Genomic DNA, 25,609 nt, shown 5'->3' on the forward strand with positions numbered 1-25,609 from the left:
ATGAAAATCCACATTTAAAGTTTGGCATTATTAGACTTTCTTTGTCACAAAACCATGTTTCATGATATTTTAAGACAAGTACATAGCAGTGTAAACCTAGAATATTTATTTATTGTCTGGTTACAAGTTTTCTCCCGCTTTTCTGGATATGTCCTCTCCTGCTTAGCTCACAGCCATTTCACTCTGCCGACTGTCGGCTGACCGGTGATCAAGGAGAGCTGATGCCAGAGAGAACATGTTCAAACTTCCGCTTTCTCTCTCTAATCTGTCATCCAAATCAGATCCTAGTTTTGACTGGAGTTAAAGACCTTCTATCCATGTATTAAGAAATTAGCAAACGTGTATGATGGGAATTTTATATGTACAAGTATTTGAAAATCCCCCACTATTAAACAAACAGTTCACCTGGATTTCTCTTATAAATCTGTTCTTACAGAACTGAACAGCAGATTTGGTTTAGCTAACTGAACGTATAGTTTTTTAAGATTGCACAACTCATCACAGTCACACATCAAAACCAAAGGCAGTAAAACCAGTGATTGATTTTGGGTTGTTCTAATGCAGCGAGGCAGAATCACATCCAGTCAGTTTAGAGTCAGTCAGGCGGCGGTGTTACTCCCTGTGATAGCCAGTTAGTTAAATAGTCACGTCTTGCTTTACTTCATGTCATGCTTATCCACTCTGCTACAGAAGTCTTCAGCAGGACTCTGAAGTTACCTGGCAACGATGCTTTCCTGCCTTCAGAGAGACACCAGACCCTCAATGATTCACCCACACTTTTCTGATTAGATCAGATGAGGCATTTAACGGCCCTCACAGGAAGAGGAAATCAGTGCATTAAACAGGTAGAAGATGTACTAGGAGGTGTGATCAGGCAAACAGCAGCAGAATGGTATGAAGATACTGTTTATGTCCTGATTTATCCCTAGTTTGAAAGAAAAAAAAACCATCTAGATCTATTTAGATCAGGGGTGAACAACCCAAACTGTTCAAAGAGCCATATTGGACAAAACAAAAAACAAAAAAGAATAGTCGCAAAAAATGTAAAAGTCTTATATAATCCTTGGATGGCAACATGAGCTCTAAGTTTATTATCCAACTATAAAAAAGGACTAAGTGGGCTTAAATATTTATCCTTGAGCACATGTCACATTATATTACTATTCTGCTGTATGATATTTGGTGTTTAAGTGTAAATTCCATCACAATATTAGTGTATTAGTTTTTGTTGCTTTGATGAAATTATAGACACACAACAAAGAAATCGCATTTCTGTGTTGTTTTTATTTTGAGGATTTGGGGGTGAAAAAAATGGAAGAAAGTTTACATACCTGCATAAGAGCGCTACAGTATCTGTTGGATCTGTGAACGGTTTTCCATGTTTGCAATAAAACTAGCAGCAGTAGTGGAGTTTGGAGATGCAATCCACTTCTTAAATCTATCTTTTCTCTCCTCTAATTTATCCAGAAGTAGCCTACTGAAATGGTACTTTTTCTCTCACTTCCAACCTGGTGGTCGGCTGCATATTAAGCGTTCCTTCCCACAAGATTTGAGACACTGCATTCACGACAGGCAACCTGATAATCATTTCCAATGGAGAAAGCTAAATAGGTTGAGGAGAACCCAAAGGTGGCCACCCTGGAGGAAGAGCTTGAATGTACTAAATTTTAGGCGACCTCCAAGGTGACATGATACATAAGACTGAGGTGGAGCATATGAAGGTTGCATACCAAGAACTAAACTCAAGATATGAAACAGACGTTACCAAGAATGCAGTGCTGTTTAAAAGTATTTTTACATAGAATATATTTAAACTAATTCTGTTCTTATATAGAATAGAATAGAATAGAATAGAATAGAATAGAATAGAATAGAATAGAATAGAATAGAATAGAATAGGAAATCCTTTTATTGTCCAACAATGGGGAAATTGTGGTGTTACAGCAGGTAAAGGTTATAACAGCAGTGGTCACACAATGTGGACCTTGTAAAAGTGTATAAAAATAACAGAACATGGGGCATGATGTGTAACCAAAACTTTAGTAATAAAAATAAATTTTCTTTGTTCAAGTCAAGACAGAAAAGAGATCTATTTTAAAAGTTATAAATGCCAGGGTTCTTAAACTGCAGTAGTGGTAGTACTGGACACTCACAATGTACTTTTGGCCTCAGGAGGAAACTAATAAAATGAGTTATGTTGTGGATTACAAGTGGACTTAGTGATGGAATTTAGGTCAAGTTGTTGGATATTCAGTTTTAACAGTGGGCTAAATGCATTAAAAAAGTAAAACAATGATATAGTATATGAATTATTACAGCGTGGTGGTCTATAATTTTATAAAAGTATAACTTTAAAGCCGTTACCTTTATATGGCTGAAGGTAATTTGGTTTATTTTCGCAACCCCAGTCTTAACATGTTATGTATTGATCCCTTTCTTTTTCTCTTGGTTGCTTTTTTTATTTTTATTTATATCGCTGTTCTTTTTTTGTTTTTTAATTAAACGCAAGCTGAAAAAAAACAAAGGTCTAGATTTTTTTTCTAGTTTTAACAAGAACCAAAATCAATTAAATCATGATTCAAAGGGCGCAAGATCACACACAATTTGGAAAAATGTGTGTAAAGATTTGATTAAAATTTTGTTTTGGAAGACAAACATTCTTTCTCCTGTTTCTTTCTTTAAATCAGTCTAACACCTGATCTGATGCTAAATTCCTTTTAAAATGTTGAAGAATTGCTTTGTACAAACAACTATCAAAATCATCAATATATGCTTTGTCTCCACTCCAGAGTTGTTGTTATTATTCACTTTTTCTTTTACACTTTTAACGTTAATATTTGCGGAGGTGGTAAAAATGTGTATAAATGATTTGGGACCCCTGATTTGGGGCAAGCATATGATTTAGGGAATTTCTTGAAAAACAATCCATTTAAAATGAATCCAAGCAGAACAATTGGTTAGAAAATAAGATAAAAGTTTTTTGTTTATTTTTATTTACACAGTTCATATAATTTTATTTGATGAGCTTTACTTGAATTTCAGCCATTTTTAAATAAACAGCAACAAATGTGGGTTTGCGTTAACAGCTTGCCTTCCTGTCTGAAACCTACTGTTTCACTGTAACATGGCATTGTTACTGCTTTGGATTATGTAAAAGCAGTAAATTCTAATCTAGATGTGTGTGTTACAGTGAAAGGTGCGTGGTCCTGCTGGTCTTCCTGGTCGCAGTGCTCAGTGGGCTGCGGTAGTGGTCACTACCAGAGGACACGGTCCTGCAACAGCCCTGCCCCTGCAAACGGAGGAGACATTTGCATAGGCCTGCACACAGAGGAGGCCCTGTGTAACACGCACACATGTGATGGTAAGGGCATGCATCAAATTCAATGTACATCTCTGTCCTTTTACAACAGATTTAAACATTTTTTTGCACCTTGCCAAAAAGTGATATTCCAAATACTGTTTGTATTGCATAACAAAGACAAATTGTTTGATAAGTGAATTTTATGCAGCACAAAAAAGTGGATGAATATATGAGGATTGATGAGAGAGAAATGTTTTCACTCTTATTGCAAAAAAAAAATTGAGAAAGCTTTTTTTCTCTTGGAAAACCTTTTCTAAAATGTATTTATTTATTCTATGACAAAGTATTTTCTCTTAAGACATTTTCTTCAGCCTCAAATAATATCAGTTTTTGCTTTCAGTGGGACAATGTGTTCTCTCAAATATATTTATTTTACTTTCAAAATTATTTTCCTCATGCAGGTCCAGTTTTTATTGAATTTAATAAAAACTCAAAAATGAATCCATAGAAATGAAAACCACATGTGGAAAAATGAAATGACGTGAAATTCATAAAATTTTCTAGAGAAAGATGAGAATCACATGTGAAATTCATAGAACTTTCATGTGGAAGGTTGGAATCACATTTGAACACATGAAATCAATCAGATTTTTCTTTAGGAAATTATAAACAAATATGGAAGATTGAAATCATGTGTGAAATGTGAGAGATAGAAATGACATGCGAAAGGTGAGAACAACACAGAACTCCCATCATGTTTTTGGTCAGGGATCATAGTAGCTGATTAGACCATATAGCAAAATAATTGGAGCTTAGTTTAAGTTTTGGTTTATATTAAATTGTTAAAATCTGCACAAGGACCCCTGTCAGCCAGAGCTACAGTGAATAGTTTCAGTCAAATGATGTGCATGTGTTAGAACAGCTTTGGAATATCCTTACCTAAATATAACAGAAAATACTTTGGTAACCTTGAGACAAACATTCACAGACAATTTTCCTCCAATCAGATTGATTTTAACTTGTTTTGCACAAAATCAATTGTAAAAATGTTCTTCAGACGTGCAGAACTGGTTAAAGAAAAAGAAAAAAAGCAACTATTACTCCAGTAAAAGGTGACTCTACATGGTTGCATCTGGGTTACTAAATAGATAATATTGTTTTACTTCAGAGGTACCCCTTGTATGTATTAATCCTCACATTAAAAATCCAGTTTAGAAGTTTGTAATTCAAACATAAAGAATGAATATGAACAACATAAAAAGAGTTAGACTTTTTTGTGCAGGCACCATATGTTCTTGTCATTTCTGTGCTGCCTCCTTTAGTAAGCTAGATTCATTTATCTTTTTCTAATGAATTAAGTGGGTCTTAGATAAATGAGTAGATAAAAAGTCATGCTGAGAAATCAAGACACCTCCCCTGCTGTGCAGCTGGAGCTTTGAGCACCATGGCAACATCTCTGATTTAAAAAAAAGAAGAGATCCACTCATTGCTCTTATGCATATGGATACTTTTCATGATGCATCTGAACAACAGTTTGTGTATCTGAGCAGGGTATGCTTAATATAAAAAAAAAATGGTGCCAGATGTTTCAGAAACGCTCAGTTTAATGTAAGTTTAGTGTCTTAAAACAGGAAAAAAAAATTTAACGCATTATTTATCAGAATTCTAAATGCTTAGCTTGTATAAAGAAAGATTTTTAGCCCCTAATTCATAACAACTGAGGCTGACATTTCTGTCGCTTCCCGTCTCTGTTCAGTTAAGGTGTGAAAATTCGCTGTGGGCGCCTCAGAATTTTTTCCCTCATTTGGGATTGTTCTCCTTAACCTCTGTCTTTAAGTTGTTTGGTAGATAAAGTTTTCTATTCTAACCAGACTCACTATGGAATAAAATAGAATTTTGCATTTAGGCCTCAGATACAGGAAAAAACTGCACTCAATAGTCTTTATATATAAAAAAGCTTTTATTACAAAACTAAATTCCACAAACATGCTAGGACAAAAGTCAAAAATGCATCTAGCAACCCTCAAATAATGAAAAGTGTAAAGATCCAAGCTGAGCTTGCAGGAATGCCACTTTTCTAGAGTTATAGAAAACATTCAGAGTGATTACTTTGGCCTGCTAAACTACACTATAGATAACTTTTGTAAGTTTTTTTAATTACAACCAGAACACAAAGTATATTTTACTGGTTCTTTATGTGTCAGACCAATGAGATGTTTAGCAGTTATATAAATTTGAATATACAGTTCTTACTTTCAGAGTGGTACCCAGTAGCAGTCCAAGCCAATTTTTGAATCCTCAAGTCAGAGCACTTTCCTCCAAGTGTTTCCTGTTTCCCCTACAAGGCCTGTGGCAAACAGCAAAATCAGATTCTTATTTCTCTCTTACATCACTGGCTTGTTGTCACTTGTGATGCAGGGGGGATTTGTTAAATGCATGCCAATGCGCTTTAAAGAAACAGTCCCACCTGATCTGCTGAACATCAGCTCTTTTATAGTTAAAATTTGCCTCTTTGTCTAGATAAGGGCTCTGAAACTTCCAACTTGGACATCATAAGTGGCTGTTTGGAACCGCTACAATGGATCTTAATAGTGCCTTAAAATGGTATACTTAGGTTACCAGACTTTTCAGCTTCTGACAGTATTAATAAGTATAGTATCTAATCTAGTCCATTTTAAAGTGATGCTTTCATATATTCAAGCACTTTAATATTAATTTTTAATGTTTAGTTTTGTTAAAGATAGGCTCCGTGTCTACACCTTGAAGCTTTCTCTCTCCGGTTCTTTTCCCTGAAAAAAGATCACTCGGGACAAACTCTTTAAATTACACTTCATAACTTATATGTATTAAATAACCAGGAGACATGACAACAGATTCTGATAGAAATTGTAAACTTGCTTAGAATGTACAGAAGGCAGCTGCTCACCTCTGGGCTCACCTCTCAGGAAGTGTCCCCATTAACAGTTAAAAAGGCATTTTAAACATCTCCAGTCTGCCACATTATCATATTTTACATCATACACATTAGCAGATGATTAGACATCATGGCTCCAGTCTTATAAAAAATATTACACTTTGTTCTTAGCTGAAGGACACCTGCTCTCATTCCATTTCCAAACGTTTGCTACGTACAGAATTAGATTAAAACGTCAGTTCTGACACACAACAGGCCGCCCATACCAAGGTGTGATAAACTCAAACATCTTCTATGATAATTATCCTAACAGTTTAATTTTCTGAAGTGGATCTCAAGACCCTGAACAGGTTTATTAAGGTTTATCATGACCCCAACTTTGGTAATCAAAAGAACAAACTAATACAATATAATAACAAATTCCAGTATAACAAATATTAGGACCAAGCTAGAGATTTTTTTTTTTATTTTATTTGAGAAAAAGTTGTAACATTATGAGCATAAAGTTGAAAAAATAATGAGAAAATAGTCATCATACCACAACCCGTTTCAGAAAGAGGGCTTCAACCTCCGATCAACAAATGACGGCTGACCAGCTCCACCAAACAGCAACCAGAGTTCACTTTGACATCCTGCCCAATTTGATGCTGGTCTGCTAAACGATTTCCATATTTGTCAAACTAGAGCCAAAGTATAACTTCTCATGATGCTCGACATTCCTCATTTTAGGGAAGAAAGTGCTTCATGTAAGTGTTGTTATAAAATACAACTTTATTCTCATAATATTACGTCTTTATTCTTGTAATGTCGTGACTTTATTCTCAAAATACTGGCCTTAATACTTGTATAGAAGCTTTAGCACTTTTTTAAAATATACATTTTATTGGATTTTCACAACAGAATGGCATTAAAGGAATTAGAAATATGTTTTTAGATCTGTTTTCAATTTAGTTCAGTTTATTTATATAGAGCTAATTCACAACACATCATCTCAAGGCACTTTACATCCAGTCAAATTGATTCAAAGTTTTCTATCTAAGGAAAATCAGTTAATTGCATCGACTCATTGACTCAAATGCAATCTGTCACACTAAGCATGCTTGTAGCGACAGTGGAGAGGAAAAACACCCTTTTAACACAGTAAAGAATTATATGTTTAAAAAAAAATAAAAAATAAAATAAATAAATAAAATAAAATAAAAAAATATATATATATATATAAAAAAAAATAAACTAAAATAAAAAATAAATATAAAAAAATAAACTAAAAAAAAAAAAAAGAATTATATGTTTTTTTTTAAGGTATTTTATTGAACAAAATTCATACTTAATCTTTATGAAACTTTCATGTATTTTCCTTATTTTAAAAGCCTAGAACATAGCAGATACTTAACAAAAAATATGTTCAAATATGTGAAAATTATATAATATTTGCTGTTCTAAACAACCTGGACTCAGGGTGAATTGGCTCTTCGGATTGAAAGATTTGTGCCGAGGTCTTTGGTCCTCCTGCTGTTTAACATGTAATCTTCTGCTATGAGGCCATGACAGGGCAGCTTGATATCTATGGAGATTAAATTACACACAGCTTGAATCTCTGCTATTTAAATGACTTCTGAAGTAAATGGATTATTGTGAATATCTTTAGGGATGGCAGAGTAAAACATTTTAAATATGTACTCTATGTATGCTACACCTTTCAAACTTTTATTGCTATTAGTCCATCAATTGTATATACCCATTTATCATTTTAGGGTATGGCAGCTTTTGTTATTGGTTGAAATGTGAGGTAAAAACTTTGAATTCACCAGTACTGCAATTATCTTTATTTGCAAAAATGTAACTATTTAGAAGCTTTTTCAAGTGGAAGATAAATTACTAAATATTGTTTTTGTAAAAATAATGTATCATATATAGAATACAACACAACACTGTTTTCAGCTTCTCTTTTGATCCTGTTTTCTTCAGACAATGAATGCAGTGTTATGTGGGAAGTATAACAATGTTGTCCGTTCCTCCATCGTCTTCTTCAGCTCCATTCCCACATGGACACTGGAAGATTCATGAGATCAGTCTCCTAATCCAAGATGATTAGAAGTCCAACATCAGATCTCAGAGGGTTTCGGCCTGACTCTTGGTTTTAATATCAAATGACCAGCACTCTGCATAGCTTTTCTGTTCATTCACATGGAAATCCAAAAAATGACCCATGATCATTGTTGTGTAAAGCTTGTGTTTAGACGGATGACTTGAATTTGTTGTTGTCTGGCTGAATTAAATGGCTGCTTCGCCTGAGCTGTCATTTTTCTCTGCTGCTTTTCATTCTGAATCAATCAAACTGTCATTCACAGAGAGAGTAATGCATACCGTCAGCCTCCCTGGTAATTACAAGAGTACCCATGGGTTTGTTCCTTCCCCCCAACACCCTCCCACACACACACACCAGACACTAATCATGCTTTGTTATATCATCTTAATGCTTTCCTGTTTGACGTTAAACAACACATCCGCTTAACCCTGCATCAGTCTGTATCTGACTGCTTGTCTGCTCATATATCTGCAAGCAGGCAACCCCTCATCTTTGTCCGTGTATAATTAGAGCCAATCTGGAGCGATGTTAGGATTATTGTATGTTCTCATTAGATGTTGCTTTATTACAATTTAGAGATTAGTAAAATAATTTGGGGCTCATTTCCTTCTTGATTTTTTTTTTTTTTGCCGTTTTTACCCACCAAATCGGTTCTTTTTAGAGCAATGATAAAAGACGATATTAGAAAAGTAATGAAAATGTATTTGTAAAACATTGCTGGAATAGTTTCTCATATATTGCTAAAAAGGGAATTTGTAACATGCTGCAGGTGTGAAGGCAGACGCTGTTCACTGTAGATTGCGGTTTGATTATGACTTTAAAACACAATTTGAAATAGATTTTATGATCTGATATGAAATGATAGTACAATTAGCACAGTTAGCATTTTTGAAAAACAGCAGTGAGGGTGGTGATTGTTGCTTTATATTATATGCTTATGTTCTATGCACTGCTGGTAGCACTGCTGCCTTGCAGCAAGAAGGTTCCGGGTTTGATTTCCTGCCAGGTGTCTTTCTGAATGGAGTCTTTATGTTCTCCCTGTGCATGTGTGGGTTCTCTCTGGGTACTCCGGCTTCATCCCCCAGTCCAAGAACATGACTGTTAGGTTAATTGGCTTCTCTAAATTCTCCTTAGGTGTGAGTGTGTCGGAAAATGGATGGATGGATGGATGGATGGATGGATGGATGGATGGATGGATGGATGGATGGATGGATGGATGGATGGATGGATGGATGGATGGATGGATGGATGGATGCTGTTACTTAGAATCAAAAAATAAACATGTTTAGAATCTAATATTAGCATTTAGGATAACTAGCATTGCTAATAGACAACTTAACTATAGCCTACCAAGGGAATGTAGATTCTTTATGAGTTTGACTATCATCATAATTTGTAAACCCAACATTTATAAAGATTTAAAAAAGTGTAAAACAGGCCAGCTTTACCTGTTCTTGTTATTTGCTAAAAGTCTCCCTTTATGCAGCCTGAATGAATGGCAGACATATCCCAACATTTTCAGATGCTTCTATCATCTCTATGAAGTCTAATTTTCAAAATAACCTCTGTGATAATAAATGCTCTATTCCTTCACATAGCATCACCAATGATTTTGTATTTTGATGTCTAATTAGTCACCAGTCAGGGACAATTAAGGCTGAAGATCTTGTTACCAGATATCTGTTAAAATATCTTCATCTGAACTGAGCACAGCAACAGTTTTTAGCATGGAATACCAATGAGGAGCCCTGGGCTTTTCTGCTCTGAGGTTATTCTTACATTTGAATTACTTGGCGTTTTCATGTGCCCAGAGGCTGTCGCTGAAAGGAGGGAACAGATTGTGCACACAAAGCGGCAGGTCGGTCAGTCCGGGACTGATAGGGAAGGTAAAAGTGGTCAATTCGCTTCTTTTTACCGAGATTCCTTCTGCCAAAACTGCACACTCAAGAGCAAGCTGCGTACCTAACTAGCTTTTTTCACCCGTCTTTCATCACTGTACCCTATGCTCCCTCCACTCCAGTGCTCTTGAATGCTGGGTAAAAGAGAGCAGTAAGTGTTTAGTTCAACGGGAGTCGCTGAAACAGGGGGAGTTTTCTTTTTGCTTTTTGGGTTGGAGCTTTTGTTTACTGCTTGGTTGCCTTCTGTAGGGAAACGGCACTGGAGCCGCGCTCGGGAGGCAAATATCTCTGCTATGCACTAAAGAAAGCAGCCTTTGGGTTTACTTTTTCAATCCTGTTTACATGACTGAGCCCCTTTTGGTGTGTTTGGGTCGTTTTGCTGGCTGGTGAGGTGATGACAGCTTGGGTGGGCGCATGGTTTCCAGACTGTTCTTGGTTTAACTTCACCTTTTTTAGATGTCTGTGTTTATTTTGATTCCTCTTTTTTTCCTGTTTTCAGGTGGATGGATGGCCTGGTCTCTGTGGTCAGCCTGTGACGACTCAGGCTTTCAAACCAGGAGTCGGGTGTGTGGCGCTCAGGGCAACACCCCCTGCCTGGGGAACAGCACTCAGCGCAGAGACTGCAATGAAATACCAGGTGAGCAGCTGTCGTATGTAGCCTCCTTTCACTGTTTCACAGAATGGCAACATGTGTTTTCAATCCTAGAAAAAATATTTAGATAGATTTAAGATTGGGTTTTCTTTTTATTAATTAAAAATTTATTGTATGAGACTATGACTAACAGATTAATTTATTTGAACACTTTTGAAATAATATCTGGTGTCAAATCATCGGTGGGTATTTTAGCTCAGTTTATTTAGGAAATAAGACTCTATTTTAGAGTTAAAAACTTTACATGAGGCATGGGAGGAAGTAATAAAGTCATGGTACATATTCTGGTTTATAATATCCAGATACTGATGAGCTATTTGGTCTCAAAGTCGTAGAGGTTTGTTCTCTCTGGTTGCCGTTTAGATCATTTCCGCTTCTATCCCTTTTTTTTTTAACACAACGCTACTGGCATTTATTTTTTAATAAAAGCAGCAGATTCACTCTCCATCTCCTAAGACTCTTCCTCTTATCAAAAATAAATCGTGGTAATTAAGCTTCATCCCCATCATCATCTTCACTCACCCAACCTCCACAAACAAAAACATGTCTGTGTGTGTTGTTGACATCCTTGGGCTACAAAATTGTCTCCATCAGTTAATTGCCTGTAATTAGATCCACGTGAATTCAGTAAGTCAGCAGTTCACTCTGTCGGCCCTCAGCACACCTCGTTATGCTGAGGTAGGTCTCAGAAACTTTTTCCTTAAATGATCTCTAATGGCCTGCCAGCGTCGGGTTTTCAAGTCTCTGAATCCCTAATGAGTCAAAACGAAGGCGATTAATATTAATGGAACGTCACAACACTGAATCACATCACACTTTATTGCACATTTCAATGAGGCCGTGGAAGGATCGTTTAAGCTCTTTAGTGTGTGTGTGTGGGGGGGTGTTGACTCACGCAGACATCAGGTTTAATCTCTTTGGAAAAAACTTTGCAGCGAGACAGAATGTCCTGAACAAGCAAACGATTTTCCTGATGTAAAACATCTTTAATATAGTTTGATCTAACAAAGACCTAGTGGGAATTTAACTTATTTAACGAGGTAGAAGGTGAACTACTCTCTATGGACCCTTTGCACAAGATGGAGAAGTCACTTTAAAATCATCATATTTCTCATACAATGTTCTCATTTCTGCATGTTTCAGTGTCAGTTTGTGTTCTGAAGCCCGTTTCCCCAGGGATAGCCGACACGTGCATGACTCCGTGTGTGTTTGCATGCCTGTTTGTGTGTCTGACTTGTGTTCCTCTCCTCTCCACAGTCATTCTTCCAGCATCTGGTTTTGATAAGGACCAACAATGTGGAGGTAAGTGGATTAAAAGCTTGCCCAAGCTTTGTGCATGTCCCCCCCCCCCCCCCATGTTTCCACAGATGTCTGGAACTCAATGTGTTTTTCATGCATAAAATATACATTATCATGTTTGTTGTTTCACTCTCTGCAAAGGTCTAAGATCTTACTGGAATCAAATTCTTACACGTAAGGTCCAGTTATCGTCACAAAAGAAAATGTGCTTTAAAAAAGGAAATAACTTTTGAAAAAAAAAAGGATAATCGGAAATAAAGTGATTAATTGGTTGCTTCACAGAAACCATGTAGCATTCAGGGACTGGTCTGGGTTATACATGATTAAATTGATATCAGGGCTGCATAACTACATAATTTTGTTTAGAACACTTAAAAGAAGTCCAACAAGATATTTCAGTCATCTATTTTGATCTAATGGAGTTTATTCCAAATTTGTGGAGCATGAAAACTGAATGATGCTTCTACATGTTTGGTTTAGTTTCTTAGGATGTTGAGTCACCCTGAACCTGCCGACCTAATGGAGGATTGATAAAACAACAAAAACAAACAGCTCTACAATATTCAAATAAAACACGGTTAGACTCACCAACCATGCTAAAAAAGTATTGCTTTAATTATTACGTATTCTGTGAAAGTCTAATGCTATATCATCAAAAATAAAAAGCGTCTCGTAGCTTAGAGTTATTAGTCAATAAATATATAAGGGGAAGTGCACCGATCGGAGATGTCATGTTGCATCGACATTTTTGATCAGAATAGCTGAAAGGGGACAGACCTTAGACAGCCTTACACTGTTTTACGCGGCGTTCGAGTTGATTGCTTCCCGTTATCATCTCAATCCTCATCGCCATGTAGGTGGTCAAAAACATCACACCTCTTAAGCCAGGTCTGCAACGACCTCAACGACTCCCCATTGCAAAGGGTTTGACCTGTTTTCGGTTCAATTTGCGTGTTTTTTCAGCCACAACAAGGCTTTTGATGGATTACTCTATAAAGCCTGGAACTCAGCGCTACTCCAGACATTTTGAATTGAGAAAGCTTCCCTGAGGGAAAGCAAAACATCTTCAAACCTGGAAAACAAAGTCCAGTGGTTTGTTTTTAACTGTTTTTTAAGTTTTACCTGTAAGTAGAAAAAGTGTTGTGTTCAAAGCAAGAAAAATAAATAATAACTGGGAGAAAACAAGAGTTAGTGATGTTTTTAGCAGTTGGAGACACTTTATGAGGGAACAAGGCTTCAAATAACAGGCTTTCTGCTGGACAGGTGAGGTAATTCAATATAGCAGTGTTTATTCTAGCATTATATTAGAAACAATGTTAGAATAAACACAGCTGTGGAATCCATTCCTCCCAGCTGATAGTTTGTTTTTAAGCCTGCTCTGAATGAGCTCCAATGCGACAGTTATTCGTTGCTGTTTTTCCCCACAGAGGTCATAATGTACAAGCAGGTGACCTTAAGCTTGTTTCAGCTGTTTTCAGTGAATTGGTTAATGTGTTTAATTGTTTATTTTAGCTGATTTCACAAATACCTTCGATTCAAGAAGAGTAGAATGTCACTCCACAGCTTCCATTGTTGTTTCTAATTAATTTCGTAGACCACAAAATAGAGGTAAATCTTATACAATGTCCATTTAAATTCTGGTCTTAAAGCTTTTGAAAGTTTATTTTTAGGCAAATATGATCATAAATATTTTAAAAAGAAAAACAGCTTTGCTCTGTTACATCGGTGGCCTCACCCCTGCGCTGTATTACATGTTGCTTACTTTTCTGATTATATCCTTAGATAGTGCATAAAAATCTTTCTTTGACATTTCTTAACGACCATGAAAACCTCCGTGGAGACTGTAAATATAGAAACCGGGAAAGGTTTTTTTTCTCAGATGTAGTCACCAATTCTGGCAGTTTATAAAGTAATTTCCTTTTAAGGAGAGTTTATGTGAAGGTGAAGCAATCCGTAAATAGGGACACTTAAAGGAGGCTGGGCACATTGCCTTAACATTTCTACCTCAGTGGAGATGTTTGTGGGTTTATTTTATTTTTTTTTACATTTTCTTTTTTCCCTCAGCTCTTTACTCCAGTTCGAACATAAAAATAAGATGTTCTTTTAATCTTTTTTTTGATATGCTGTTATTTACTAAAGCTCTTTATCTACCACTAGCAGTGCTTGATGCACTTCATCCTTAATTAGCTTTGATAGTTCAGTATAAGCCTTAACTTTGTCTCTAAGTATGACAAACGTAGGTGTGAAAACACAAAATTCCCTGTGAAGCCAAGGTTGGATATTACTGTTAAAATTTAATTAATGTGTTTTTCAATTGATTTAATAATAATAATAATTGAACATCATTGATCTCACAATGGAGACATTCACTTCTGCATCTTAACCCATCCCTTTGGGGAGCAGTAGGCTGCCATTGTGAGGCACCTGGGGAGCAATCAAGGGTTAAGGGTCTTGCTCAGGGACCCAGAATGCAGGCTGTGTGGATCAAACCGGGTACTGGCAACCCTCTCCAAGCACAAGCACACTGCTATAACCACTAGGCCACCACTGCCCTTTAATTTATGTATAATATAAAATATTATAGTAGCTGTCCTCAAAATCTGTCTTTCAAATTTCACCACAGCCAATATAGATGTCCATGCAGAGTTATAAATAGAGAGACCAAGGGCAGCATTACATGTCATCTTTGGACCCATTCTGGAGTAAATTAACCTTGTTCTGCAAGCTGGACTGTCGCAAGATCTGAGTTTTTAGTCTCACGAGAAATCGGTCTTGAAAGACTCCCACTATTACGACAGACCAATGATATGCCAGCAGTGTTTTTTTGGGGGGGCGGGACATGTAGGAATGACGAGAGTCAGAAGGGCCTTGCAGGGGCATTAAAGACATGGCTACGCTGGAGGACTCGCCTGTCAGTTTTACTGTAGCTAAAATAGCAACAATTTCTCATTCAAAAAAGGAGCAAAAAGAAGCACTTTGTGCATTTGTAGATGGATTTATGTCATTTTATTCTAACAGGATTTGGAAAAAGTTTGATTTGTCAGTTTACGAAACGTCACATTTCGCTCCTACGATTGGATGAAACTGTATTATGGAAGGCCGGTACTAGCTGGCACGTCACCCAATCAGCTCGAAGTATTGTACTAAATGTCCCTCCTTTTCATGGACAGATTGAACAGTAGCCATCCCAGATGTATATGTAGAACTCAACTAAGTTCTACTCATATAAATCTGGATACTGGCAGATTAGAGTAAACTGGCTTCAGTGGGAGAAGTCTTAGCTCGAAATTGTCCTTCATAAAAGGGGATAAAGTCATGGAGTCAGGATAACTTATTACAGGGTAACAATCCAGTACCATATTTAGTGAAAGAGTGATGCCCAAATATTTATGGTAAAGATGAGTAAATTTAATCCCTTGTCTGGATAATCTATATTAGACTTTTGATCAAATTCTGTGTCATTTTCGTTTGCCAGCTTTCACCTCCATCCACCTAATTGCCACGGGCGTTTCCTGTTTCCTCGGGGCCGGGCTGCTGTCCTTCCTGATCTACGTTTATTGTCAACGATTCCACAAACCCTCGCAAGAGTCTGCCGTCATTCATCCAACCACCCCGAACCATCTCAACTACAAAGGCAACACCACACCAAAGAACGAAAAGTACACACCCATGGAGTTTAAGGTATGCCTTCCCAAACGGAGGATCTTCTTAAAATGCAAGCACAGGAAGCAGAGATTAAACAGCAGCAGTATATCTCCGGGTCTGTTTGATGCTCGTATTCACTCAGTTCTCTAAACGGTGCATTATCACCTTTTCGTGTTCCAAAACTTTTTCATGGAGGTTTTAAGCCCCTTATACAGTAGCAGCACATCTTATAGATGTCATATTAACTTTAACAGCAACAGTAAGCTCCCACTGCTTTACACATATTTTATATGCATAAAGAACAACATTTTTAAAAAGCGATACACTCTTGATATTTTCTGTTAATTTGTCCACGTTTGTTCATATTTTCAAGGTAAAATGCTTTCCGATCAGCACTGCATAGATCAGTAATCTATTTTTAGGTCTGTTTTAGTGCAGCTCAAATGATGTTATTCTGTTTTATTTGTCAGAACTTCTGCATCGATGTGAACCATCTGGGTTCCTTCGGTTAGCTTTTATTAGATGTTAAGACTTGATTCAAACTCACAGGTGGCAAAGCATTATCATTGCTGCTCTGTGACTCTGGAATGATCTATGCACATCAGACAGGCTCTGACACCTAAAAAACAAACTTTTACTCCTTGGCATTCAACTCAGAGCGAAACGTTGACAGTGATGTTTTTATTTATTTATTTATTTTATTTGTTGGAGTCTTTATTATTCTTATCACACCTTTATCTTGGTGCATGGCTGTTTTTTACCCTTAGCCTGTTTTTAAACTCATTCTTCTTTATTCTGATGACTGATCACCCACCTTGCTGTTTTATAGTATATAATGAATTAAGCTTTATGGTATAGTGATATATTTGTTTAGTCTGGTCAGTTAAATTCCCTAATTGAGTGATGGTTTGCATACAAACAGGCTGCTGCAGAGGTTAAGTCTGTTTCAGATCAAATCCTGATTCATTTTCAAACATCTAAAGTGTTGCAGAAAACAGCTCTTCCTCAGCTATGATTCCCATTCTCTGTGCGATGGTCATCACAGCCTCCTGAATCCTCGTCATTAATGTTGCGGCTGGTTGCACATGCAGCTGAAAACCATTGTGGTGTTGAGAGCCTGAACTCATTAGCTTTAATGACTACAGGGGGTGGCCAGATTCTGCCGGATGCTCAGCCGGTGTCCTAATACCACAGCTCCACTTCTGTGCAGCAGGTTCCCTCGGCTCAAGGCCAATTTATGTTGCCCCGCTTGTGTATTTCACCGACTCTAACCTGATTATCTGCCTGCCTCTGTCTCCAGAGTTGTTCAGATGGATTACATTAGTCAAATGCTTCCCGTGGAAAACGTTTGGCTTTTTCTTGTGAGTAGGGAATTGCATTAAAATAAAATATGGTCTTTAGGCTTTTTATTTGAGCTATTTCCAATAAATACCCATGTATTATAGATATAGATATAGGAAATATCTGTGTTTTGCAGCATAGAGTACAGCTGACAGGATTCAAATTAGATTTACGCTGGTTTTGTGTGGTTATAAACACACACATGCAAGCAAAAACCAGCAGGCATCCTTTATTCTATTGACCTGCAGGGAGGGATTAGTAGTCCATGTTTTATATATATTCTTAATCATCCTCAAACGCAACCAAACATCACTTGAGCTTTTATATAACTATAAAAAAGAAAATAAAACATTTTCTGTAAATACTGAATACATAATTTATGCAACAAAGAATCATTTAGATTTAGATTGGTTATATATTCTTTTAAGAAAAACAACAGAAATATCTTGATGTCAAAGCAAATGGGGAAACTTAAAAGAAAGACATGAGTGAGTGACTCTTTGGTTCAGTTCAATTCAGTTCATTTCTATAGCGCAAATTCACAGGACAAGTCATCTCCAAGGCAATTTACAGTTCACCAGATCATACAGTCAAATTGATTCAAAGTTTTTTAACAAAGGAAAACCAGTTGATTGTATCGACTCATTGACTCGAATGCAATCCCTCACACTAAGCATGCTTGTAGCAACAGTGGAGAGGAAAACTCCCTTTTAACAGGAAGAAACCTCCAGCAGAACCAGGCTCAGTGTGAGCGGCCATCTGCTGAGGCTGACTGGGGTTCAAAGAGATAGAAGCAGAGACACAAAAAGCAGCTGTAAATGGTGGCCCCGTCCAGAAAACACACAGCCAGACAGACGAGTTCCGAGCCAGCTCCCATGTCAGAGGATGAAGAAGGCACAGCTAGCCAGTCACAGTCAGAGAAACAAGACTACACTGAAAAACAGGGAAATCTCAAACATCTATATAAAAAGATGTCGATGGCAGAAGCACAGCTGATATTTCTCTCCAGGATGGAGTCACAGCCAAACAGGAACAGTTAGCAGTGTCTCCCCCTAGTCTGGGTCCAGAGTAGCCAGTGATGGTATTACCAACACAATGCATACAGGCTGAAGCTATGCAGCTAAAGCTGTGGTTCATTGCTTACATTGAAGAATGTTAGTCACTACATGTAAGATTAGTTGGATGTAGATCTTCTTGTGGGGATGGCCTGGACTCTTTTTCCAGGTGATGTGGGCTTGCTGATGGCTGTAAATTATCTATCTCCTCATCTTAGACCTAAAGACACATAAATAATGTGACATTTTTTACAATCATAGGCTGGTCACGTACAACGTTTATGACAAATAACCTGCTCTCATAGTATTTGTTATTTTTGTCCTTTAACCTTTGCTTTCGCTCAATTTCTTAGTAAGCAAACTCTTTCTGTGTATATTTAGCATAACAACATCATGTAGGAGCATGCATATAATTAGTTAACACGCTGAAGCAATGGAGGCGAGCAAGTGTGGAACTTTAGGCATAGTTGTACTTTTTTCTATCCATGAGGACAAAACTAAAGTTCAGGAAGTATATGTCCTTGCTAATATCGCTAGCAATGCTTTAAGGCCATTTTGAATACAACGCTTCGAATGTTTGCTGGGTTGGACCCATTTAACATGAACCCACTTGACCTTACATCCACAAAACAGCGGGGGAACCTCTGACCTGAACTAAATGAATTAATATTGGCTACAGGCTTGTAGATGCATCGGCGCTGAACTGCTGAGGTATCAGTCTGAACATAAAATGATATTCTAGTCATATAGTAATATAAAATGTTCATTTTAAAGATATTTTTCAGTTACATATTTTATCTTTAAATATGTTGTCTGAATTGTTTAAAAAAAAAAAAGAGTTTGTGTCTCAGCTATATTAAAGTAGCGGGGTTGTTGTTGTTTTTTTCATTCCAGACACTGAACAAAAACAACCTGCTGCCAGATGAGAGATCTAACTTCTACCCGACGCCACTCCAGCAGACCAACGTCTACACAACCACCTACTACCCCACACCGCTTGGTAAATTTGACTACCAGCCCAACTCCTCCCCATCACCATGCAGAACCTACAACAACAGTAACAACAGCTGAGACACAACCCACAGCTGATCCTCCATCCCCGCCCCCGCCCCAAATGGACACCGGTACCACGGTGACATAAGTGAACCAATGTGAACTGAAATGTTATTCAGAGCTTGGCAGTGTTTCTCTGCTCACCGTCACCTCCCGGCTCCCATAGTCTCTTCTGCCTGGCTGGGGTTTGTGTTTTCAGCTTTCCATCAAGAGACGCGGATTTGGACAACAAAGCCTGTGTCCTGGTTAAAAACAAGAACTTATGCAACCCGTTTGGGGGGTTTGTTTTTGGAAGAAATCCGTAGGGATGTAGCTGTGTCAACCCAGCGTTTCATGTGGGGAATGACTGAACAGAAATCCAACAGAGGCCAATTCTGGCTTTGAGGGGATTGTTGTTACTACTACAGTGCAGGTGACGGTCGAGGGTCTCCATCTGCAAAGACTGACATGATGAAATAAACATTTTTAAGGGGTTCACGTTACCATTTTTTTGCCTCTCCATTACAAACAACATTCTCGACCCATAATGGACTTAAAAGCAGTTTCAGAGAACAAAGGGCACATGTGTTCACGTCTCTACCGCACAGCACAGAGCGAGGGAACAGCAACAAAGGAGAAAACTGAATGAAGTTGATGACAAAATAAATTACAGATCAATATCAGCTAGGTTGTATGGGAGGGGAAATGCACGCCCCCCTTTGTTGGTATTCCACATGACGGGAAAGATAAGTTTGAAGTAGATTAAGCTTTTGTGTGGCTGTTTGGGGAAAGAGAGTCACATCAAGCACCGTCACCCTCAGCTGGAGAGAATTATTGTCTAAATCTGCTTTTGATCAAAGTCTCGATTCTTTTGGAGGACAAGGACGTGCTCATAAGGTCAAAGCTGGGAACGTTCGTAGGGGACATGGGAAACTGTAAAAGCTTTGGGAATGCCGTGGGTGCCTGAACACAACAGAGAGGGGGTGATACCTGTTCCCATTTATGTTTCTTCTTTTTTGATTTATCCAAGAACAATAAGGACTCTTGGAGAAGAGAATTGACTGATTCTCCAATAAAATCTCCACTGAATGAATGCAATTCTACTGAGTGCTGAGTAGCTCAGTGGTCATATCAAATATGGCCGGTGTGCTAAAGAACTGGATGGAGGTTTTCTATGATGGTAGAATAAGCTAGCAGACTGGCACTTGTTTTGTTTTTTTCTTGTTTTTTTTTTTTTTCTAAATGTTACGTTTTCCAAACGGTTTTATGTTCACGATGAGCTGTAGCATAGAAGGAAATATTTTGTTAAATAAGAATATCACTGATTAATAACTCTTGTTTCTATAATTTCATTTTCATAACAAATGGATCGTCAATACGTGAAATGTTACAAAAATAAAACGCTCAATTTTAAAGTCTCTTTTTCGCTTCTTTTTATATAAATACTTACAAAACCAACCCCCTCCACGCCCTTCTTCAAAATGTAAAAATTAAAAAAAATAAAACGGTAGCTTGCTTTAGAAGAAAAGCAACGCATGAATGTGTGAATGTGGACGCTGTTATTGTGGCAGGAATAAAAACAAGATAGGTTGGCTTTGTTTTGTACCATTTAATGCTTTCATACCTATAAGGTGATTTCAGCTTGTTTTTCTCTGTCTCGCGTCTGAGATGTTAATCTCAATCTAATGTTAAACATGGCGCCTCTTGTTTCGGAGGGGGAATTCAGATCATTTATAGGCACAGCTTGGTTTATAAAAGGAGCATTTTCACTCCTGTATTTTATCATAACCACCCTTATTGCCAAATGCTAACCCAGACAGGCTTTATTTTAGTTGCTCTAATATACGTGCACAACATAAGAGCTCTATCTGTATATAGGAGCATCAGCCTTTTGCCTATTTAATGTCCCCAAATAGGAATGTGTAAATGACTCTGTATACTGTGCATCTAACACAATGTTTAAAAAAAAAAAAATAGATAAAAGAAGCCTTATAGTTGTTAAAGTGCAGCAGCTAAGTACACACTAAACCATGCGGTTTGTTTGGGGACAGAGCTCGGTTATGTGACCGACCGCCTGTGGTTTGCATGACCTCCCCCAGCTGCTCAAACAAGTGAGAGAGTAACCCACTGTAGCATCGACAGATAACCTAAACACAGCTAACTGGGAACAATATGCTAATTTTGATAACGCTCATTTAGGAACGGATTGGTACAAAAGCGGCATACATGCGATCGGTCGCTCTGAGGTCTGCCCCCCCCCCTGCGATGTGAGGCTTTATGCCCTTCTATGCAACTCACCAGGTGTACTGTTAGACCTGTCATGTAGACTATAATCACTGCCTTTTAGACACTGTGAATTTTTTTGTACCCTATATTTTTGTATATTGTACATGACTGAGGACAATAAACCTTGATGCCAACATATCACTGTTATGACCAGCTGGGTGTGTCTGCCTAATAGTTTGGAAATATCAGTGGATTAAGTAGGTAAGAAATAGGCGATCATTTCCTATTAAAAAAATATTCACACATTGATGTTTTGTTTTTTATTCACTTAAGGGATTTGAGGGTAAACTGAAACATCTGGCTTGTTTTCCATATAAACAACAGGTATCAACATAAACGTCCATTAGAGTATCCTGAAATCATTTTACATCTTTCTCTCTCTGACATTGGTCACGCAGCAATATATACTGCATGGAGCTACGCCGTTTAAACCAGGCCATAATTATCACAAGTATAATTGCTCAAGAGCTCATCTACTCCTGCCCGTAGAACTTCTTCTCTCGCACAAGCAGGATTTACCTCCTGCTTGCTTGCGGGAATATTTTTTGGGCAGTCTGGTGTGTGGATCTTGTTGGTACCATATCATATATCTATGATCAGCCCATGCTTCCATCCCATGATTGATTTTAGTCCCCGTTCTCTGCGATCATCCATCAGAAAGAAGGAGACAAAGCAGAAGAGGAAAAGCTGCATGGCTGATGATCAGAGGTAATATTCAGCAAAATATTACCTTGCGACCTGAGGCTCTTTTAACTCCTTCATAACCATTGCTATGATGGTAGCACTAAATTTGATGCAAGCTAAAGCTAACTGACAAGCCTGTCTCCCATGTATCACAGAAGGAAACTTCGAGCACATGCCAGCAAAGAAGTTCTACGCAGGCAAGTGAGTCCTGATGAGTTCCTGAGCGCTCAGGGGGATTGTCATTTGCGATCATGTGGGTTGCTGTTTATACTGTGATAAAACGGCACGGTTTAAACGCCATACGGACCATTTATGTGGATATACTGGGATGTTTTGGGTCATTTTCATGTTGTAGGGTCCTATTCTGCTTTAGTGTTCAGTGTGGTCTTATATATTTCTACAGGGACGCACTACTGCAAGATGGATTCTCCGATGAACACTCAAGGTCCTGCAGCTGTAAAATATCTCACCTTTTTATACCTAACGTGTTCTGTTCTGGAGGTGTTTGTCTTTTGTCTATGGAGTGTTACTGTTGAAGTCCTTTTCAATGTTCCCTCTTACTGACTTTACTCTGGCTGTGATGATGAACTGTGTTTATTTTTTGGTGCTAGAAAGTTTAGAGGTAATACTATAGATTATTCCATATTTTCTAATTGCTGTTTTTAAATAGAAATCAGAAATGAAAATCAGAATCAGAAGGTCAGATAAAAAGGAAAATGTTATGAATATGCAGGAAAAGAAATGGGCAGTGAGATTTGGACTTGTGCAGCTCTATTGATCTCAGATTTAAAAACACTTTTTATCCATGAACCTACTGTAAGGGGGTTTATCTCATACAGTAAACCCCATCTCAGGTATTGTTGAACTTTTTTATCCAGTGAGCTGAATTACCAGCTCAGTTAATTTGAACCATTCAGTTATCAGTTCACTTTTAATTCTATTCTCTGTGCAGAGCTAAATTCAATTAAGTTTATTTATATAACACCAATTAAAAACACATTTCATCACAAGGCACTTTACAGAGACAATTCAACTAGATCATACAGTCGAATTGATTCAGTTTTCTATCTAAGTAAAACCAGTTGATTGCATCGACTCATTGACTCGAAGGCAATCCCTCACACTGGCATGCTTGTAGCGACAGTGGAGAGGAAAAACTCAATTTTAACATGAAGAAACCTCCGACAGAACCAGGCTATGTGTGAGCAGCCATCTGCAGAGGCCAACTGCAGTTTAAAGAAACAAGAGGAAAATTTCCACTACAAGGAGAAAGAAATGCAATCAATTATACTTTTACCTTTTACCTTGGCTGTGAAATATGAAAAATTTGATCCACAAGCTGCTTCAACATCTAGTGCTTCTTTTTCTCCCAACTTGGAAGATGGGGTCTATTGTCGGAAATCTCAGTCAGGTGATGTTTATTTTTTATTATTATTCTGTTGTCCAACTTTGTGCATTATTGTGAAAAGTGTCTTCTGCTAATGGGGGAGCAGTGGGCTACGCTCTGCAGTGCCCTACATGGGTGGTTTAGACAGGGGCCAACAGGTCCATCAAACTGGTCCTGGCCCCCAATTACATAAAAACAACTTAATTTTCTTATTTCAAGTGAATAATATGTGATTATTTTTATTTTAAGGGTTCAAATACAATAAAATAAATATTCATCTGGCAGATCTTGTTATTTATCCAACCAATTTAATGGTAAATACAAAGATTTTAAGAAATGTTTACTCTTCTTAGATCAGTTTTTCCTCTTTAATTCTAAATAATTTCCTGCGCTGACAAACAAAACCCTAAGTGATTTATCCTTTGGACCAATTTAATATCTCACCTTTATAATTAACTCAATCATTGGAAAATTACAGTCATCTTTAAGCCTCAATGGTAATAAGATAAGATCATAGTTTTCATCTGTTTGATGGGGAGTCTGCAACCTTGGCTTTGTGGCTCCTTTACTATACTAAGCAATGGGCTTTTGCCCTGTTCTTCTTTGTATGTGTTATTTTTCTTCTTCTGTCGCCTCATGAAAAATATGACTGGCCCAACCCTGGCGCACCTTGGTAAAAATTGTGCAGCCAAAGGTGTTGCCTGAGGACCCTAAGTGGCATTATGGTGGATTGAAACCAGCCTCAAGGCCTCCCTTCTGCACTCTTAAGACTGTTGGAGTAGTAAGCTTAACACTGACACTAACTGCAAAGTGGCAAATTAATTAGAGGAAAACTAAATAAAGCTAAATCACATTAACCCTGGCATTATCATCGACTCCAAGAGCCTTCAATGCCTACAGATGCACTTGTGATCCCCAACCCAGCAGGTAAGTGGAAACAGCCTGAGCCTAAAACGTGTCACAGAAGGGCATCTTCTTCCTTTCTTCCAGAGAACAAATGACTGCAGCTCTGAAATCCTTGGCTGCATGAGAGTGTGTGTGGGGGGGGTTAGATGGATGAGACAAACGAGCCAAGCAGTCAGGGTGTGTCCAGCAGAGTGCCCGTGGATCACTGCTGGTGTCGGTGGCCCAGACATCGGCGCTTTATCATTACACCACAAATGATCCTGCTGCTGCTGCGCCGCAAAATCAAGATCAAAGCCAAAGAGCAGCTTCTGTCACATGGGACAGGGGGAGACACTAAATAAAGCTGAAAATATCCTGTGTGCTCTCAGTCTTTAACCCTCACATAAATAACTGAGAACACTATTTGTATTTGACTGTGGTGCAACTTCATCATGGAGCGTCCAAAACACACAGCTTTAAACAAATAAACACACAAGAACATGATCTCCCAGGTCAGTTAACTCTAAGCTATACCTCTCAATTAGAGCGGCTTCTCCATAGGGTTATTAATGATACCAATGAAAGCATTGATCTGAGGAGATTCTCCTTCCAAACTAAAGCTAGGAAGCTAGGAGGAGGGTCACCAAGAGAGGCCTGGCGGCTGAAGGAAGCCACTCAGATAAGATTCTGGAGGTAAACCAGTGGGAAGGTTGCCAGGTTTAGAATCCATCCTCCTTAGGACAATGAAAAATGAGAAAGAAGTAAGGGAAGTACGACTTTCTGATGATCGCTGATATTAATGAGTTGGGTTAAGAAAAGATAACAGCTTTTTGAAAAATGAGTCCGCATCTTGGACTAAAACAGCACCACACTCATTCATCATCGACTGTCTTGGAAATTATTGCCTCCCTTTGGGTCATTGTTTACAAATATGTTAACATTTCAAATGATGAAATACCTCTTTATCAAATGAAGTGATAGATACCAGCAGATCAACTTTTTTGGTCCTTTTTTTCTAAATATAAAACAATTTGCTATTTCAACAGAATACAATCATTGTTGAATCTTTATACCCAACTTTTCCAGACATTGTTCTGTTGCAGCCACCTATTTAAAATATAAGGATTTTAGATAATAGACA

At 37.8% G+C, this 25,609-nt stretch overlaps 1 protein-coding gene across 2 annotated transcripts in view; it reads left to right on the forward strand.

The window, feature by feature from the left end:
- The window catches only part of sema5ba (sema domain, seven thrombospondin repeats (type 1 and type 1-like), transmembrane domain (TM) and short cytoplasmic domain, (semaphorin) 5Ba), a 304,696-nt gene extending 283,987 nt beyond the window's left edge, over positions 1–20,709 (forward strand). Inside the window, exons 19-23 of one of the 2 annotated variants that reach the window (XM_038277742.1) lie at positions 3,191–3,361; positions 10,702–10,839; positions 12,112–12,156; positions 15,629–15,834; positions 19,089–20,709. In XM_038277742.1, coding sequence (XP_038133670.1) covers positions 3,191–3,361; positions 10,702–10,839; positions 12,112–12,156; positions 15,629–15,834; positions 19,089–19,265 — 737 coding nt within the window. In that variant the 3' untranslated portion in view covers positions 19,266–20,709. The remainder of the gene's footprint in view (positions 1–3,190; positions 3,362–10,701; positions 10,840–12,111; positions 12,157–15,628; positions 15,835–19,088) is intronic. The other variant, XM_038277743.1, reaches the window with a different exon arrangement.
- Positions 20,710–25,609: the final 4,900 nt, after the last annotated feature.

Source organism: Cyprinodon tularosa, unplaced genomic scaffold (genome assembly GCF_016077235.1).
Source record: "Cyprinodon tularosa strain WSP-4 unplaced genomic scaffold, ASM1607723v1 ctg134, whole genome shotgun sequence".
NCBI lineage: Eukaryota > Metazoa > Chordata > Actinopteri > Cyprinodontiformes > Cyprinodontidae > Cyprinodon > Cyprinodon tularosa.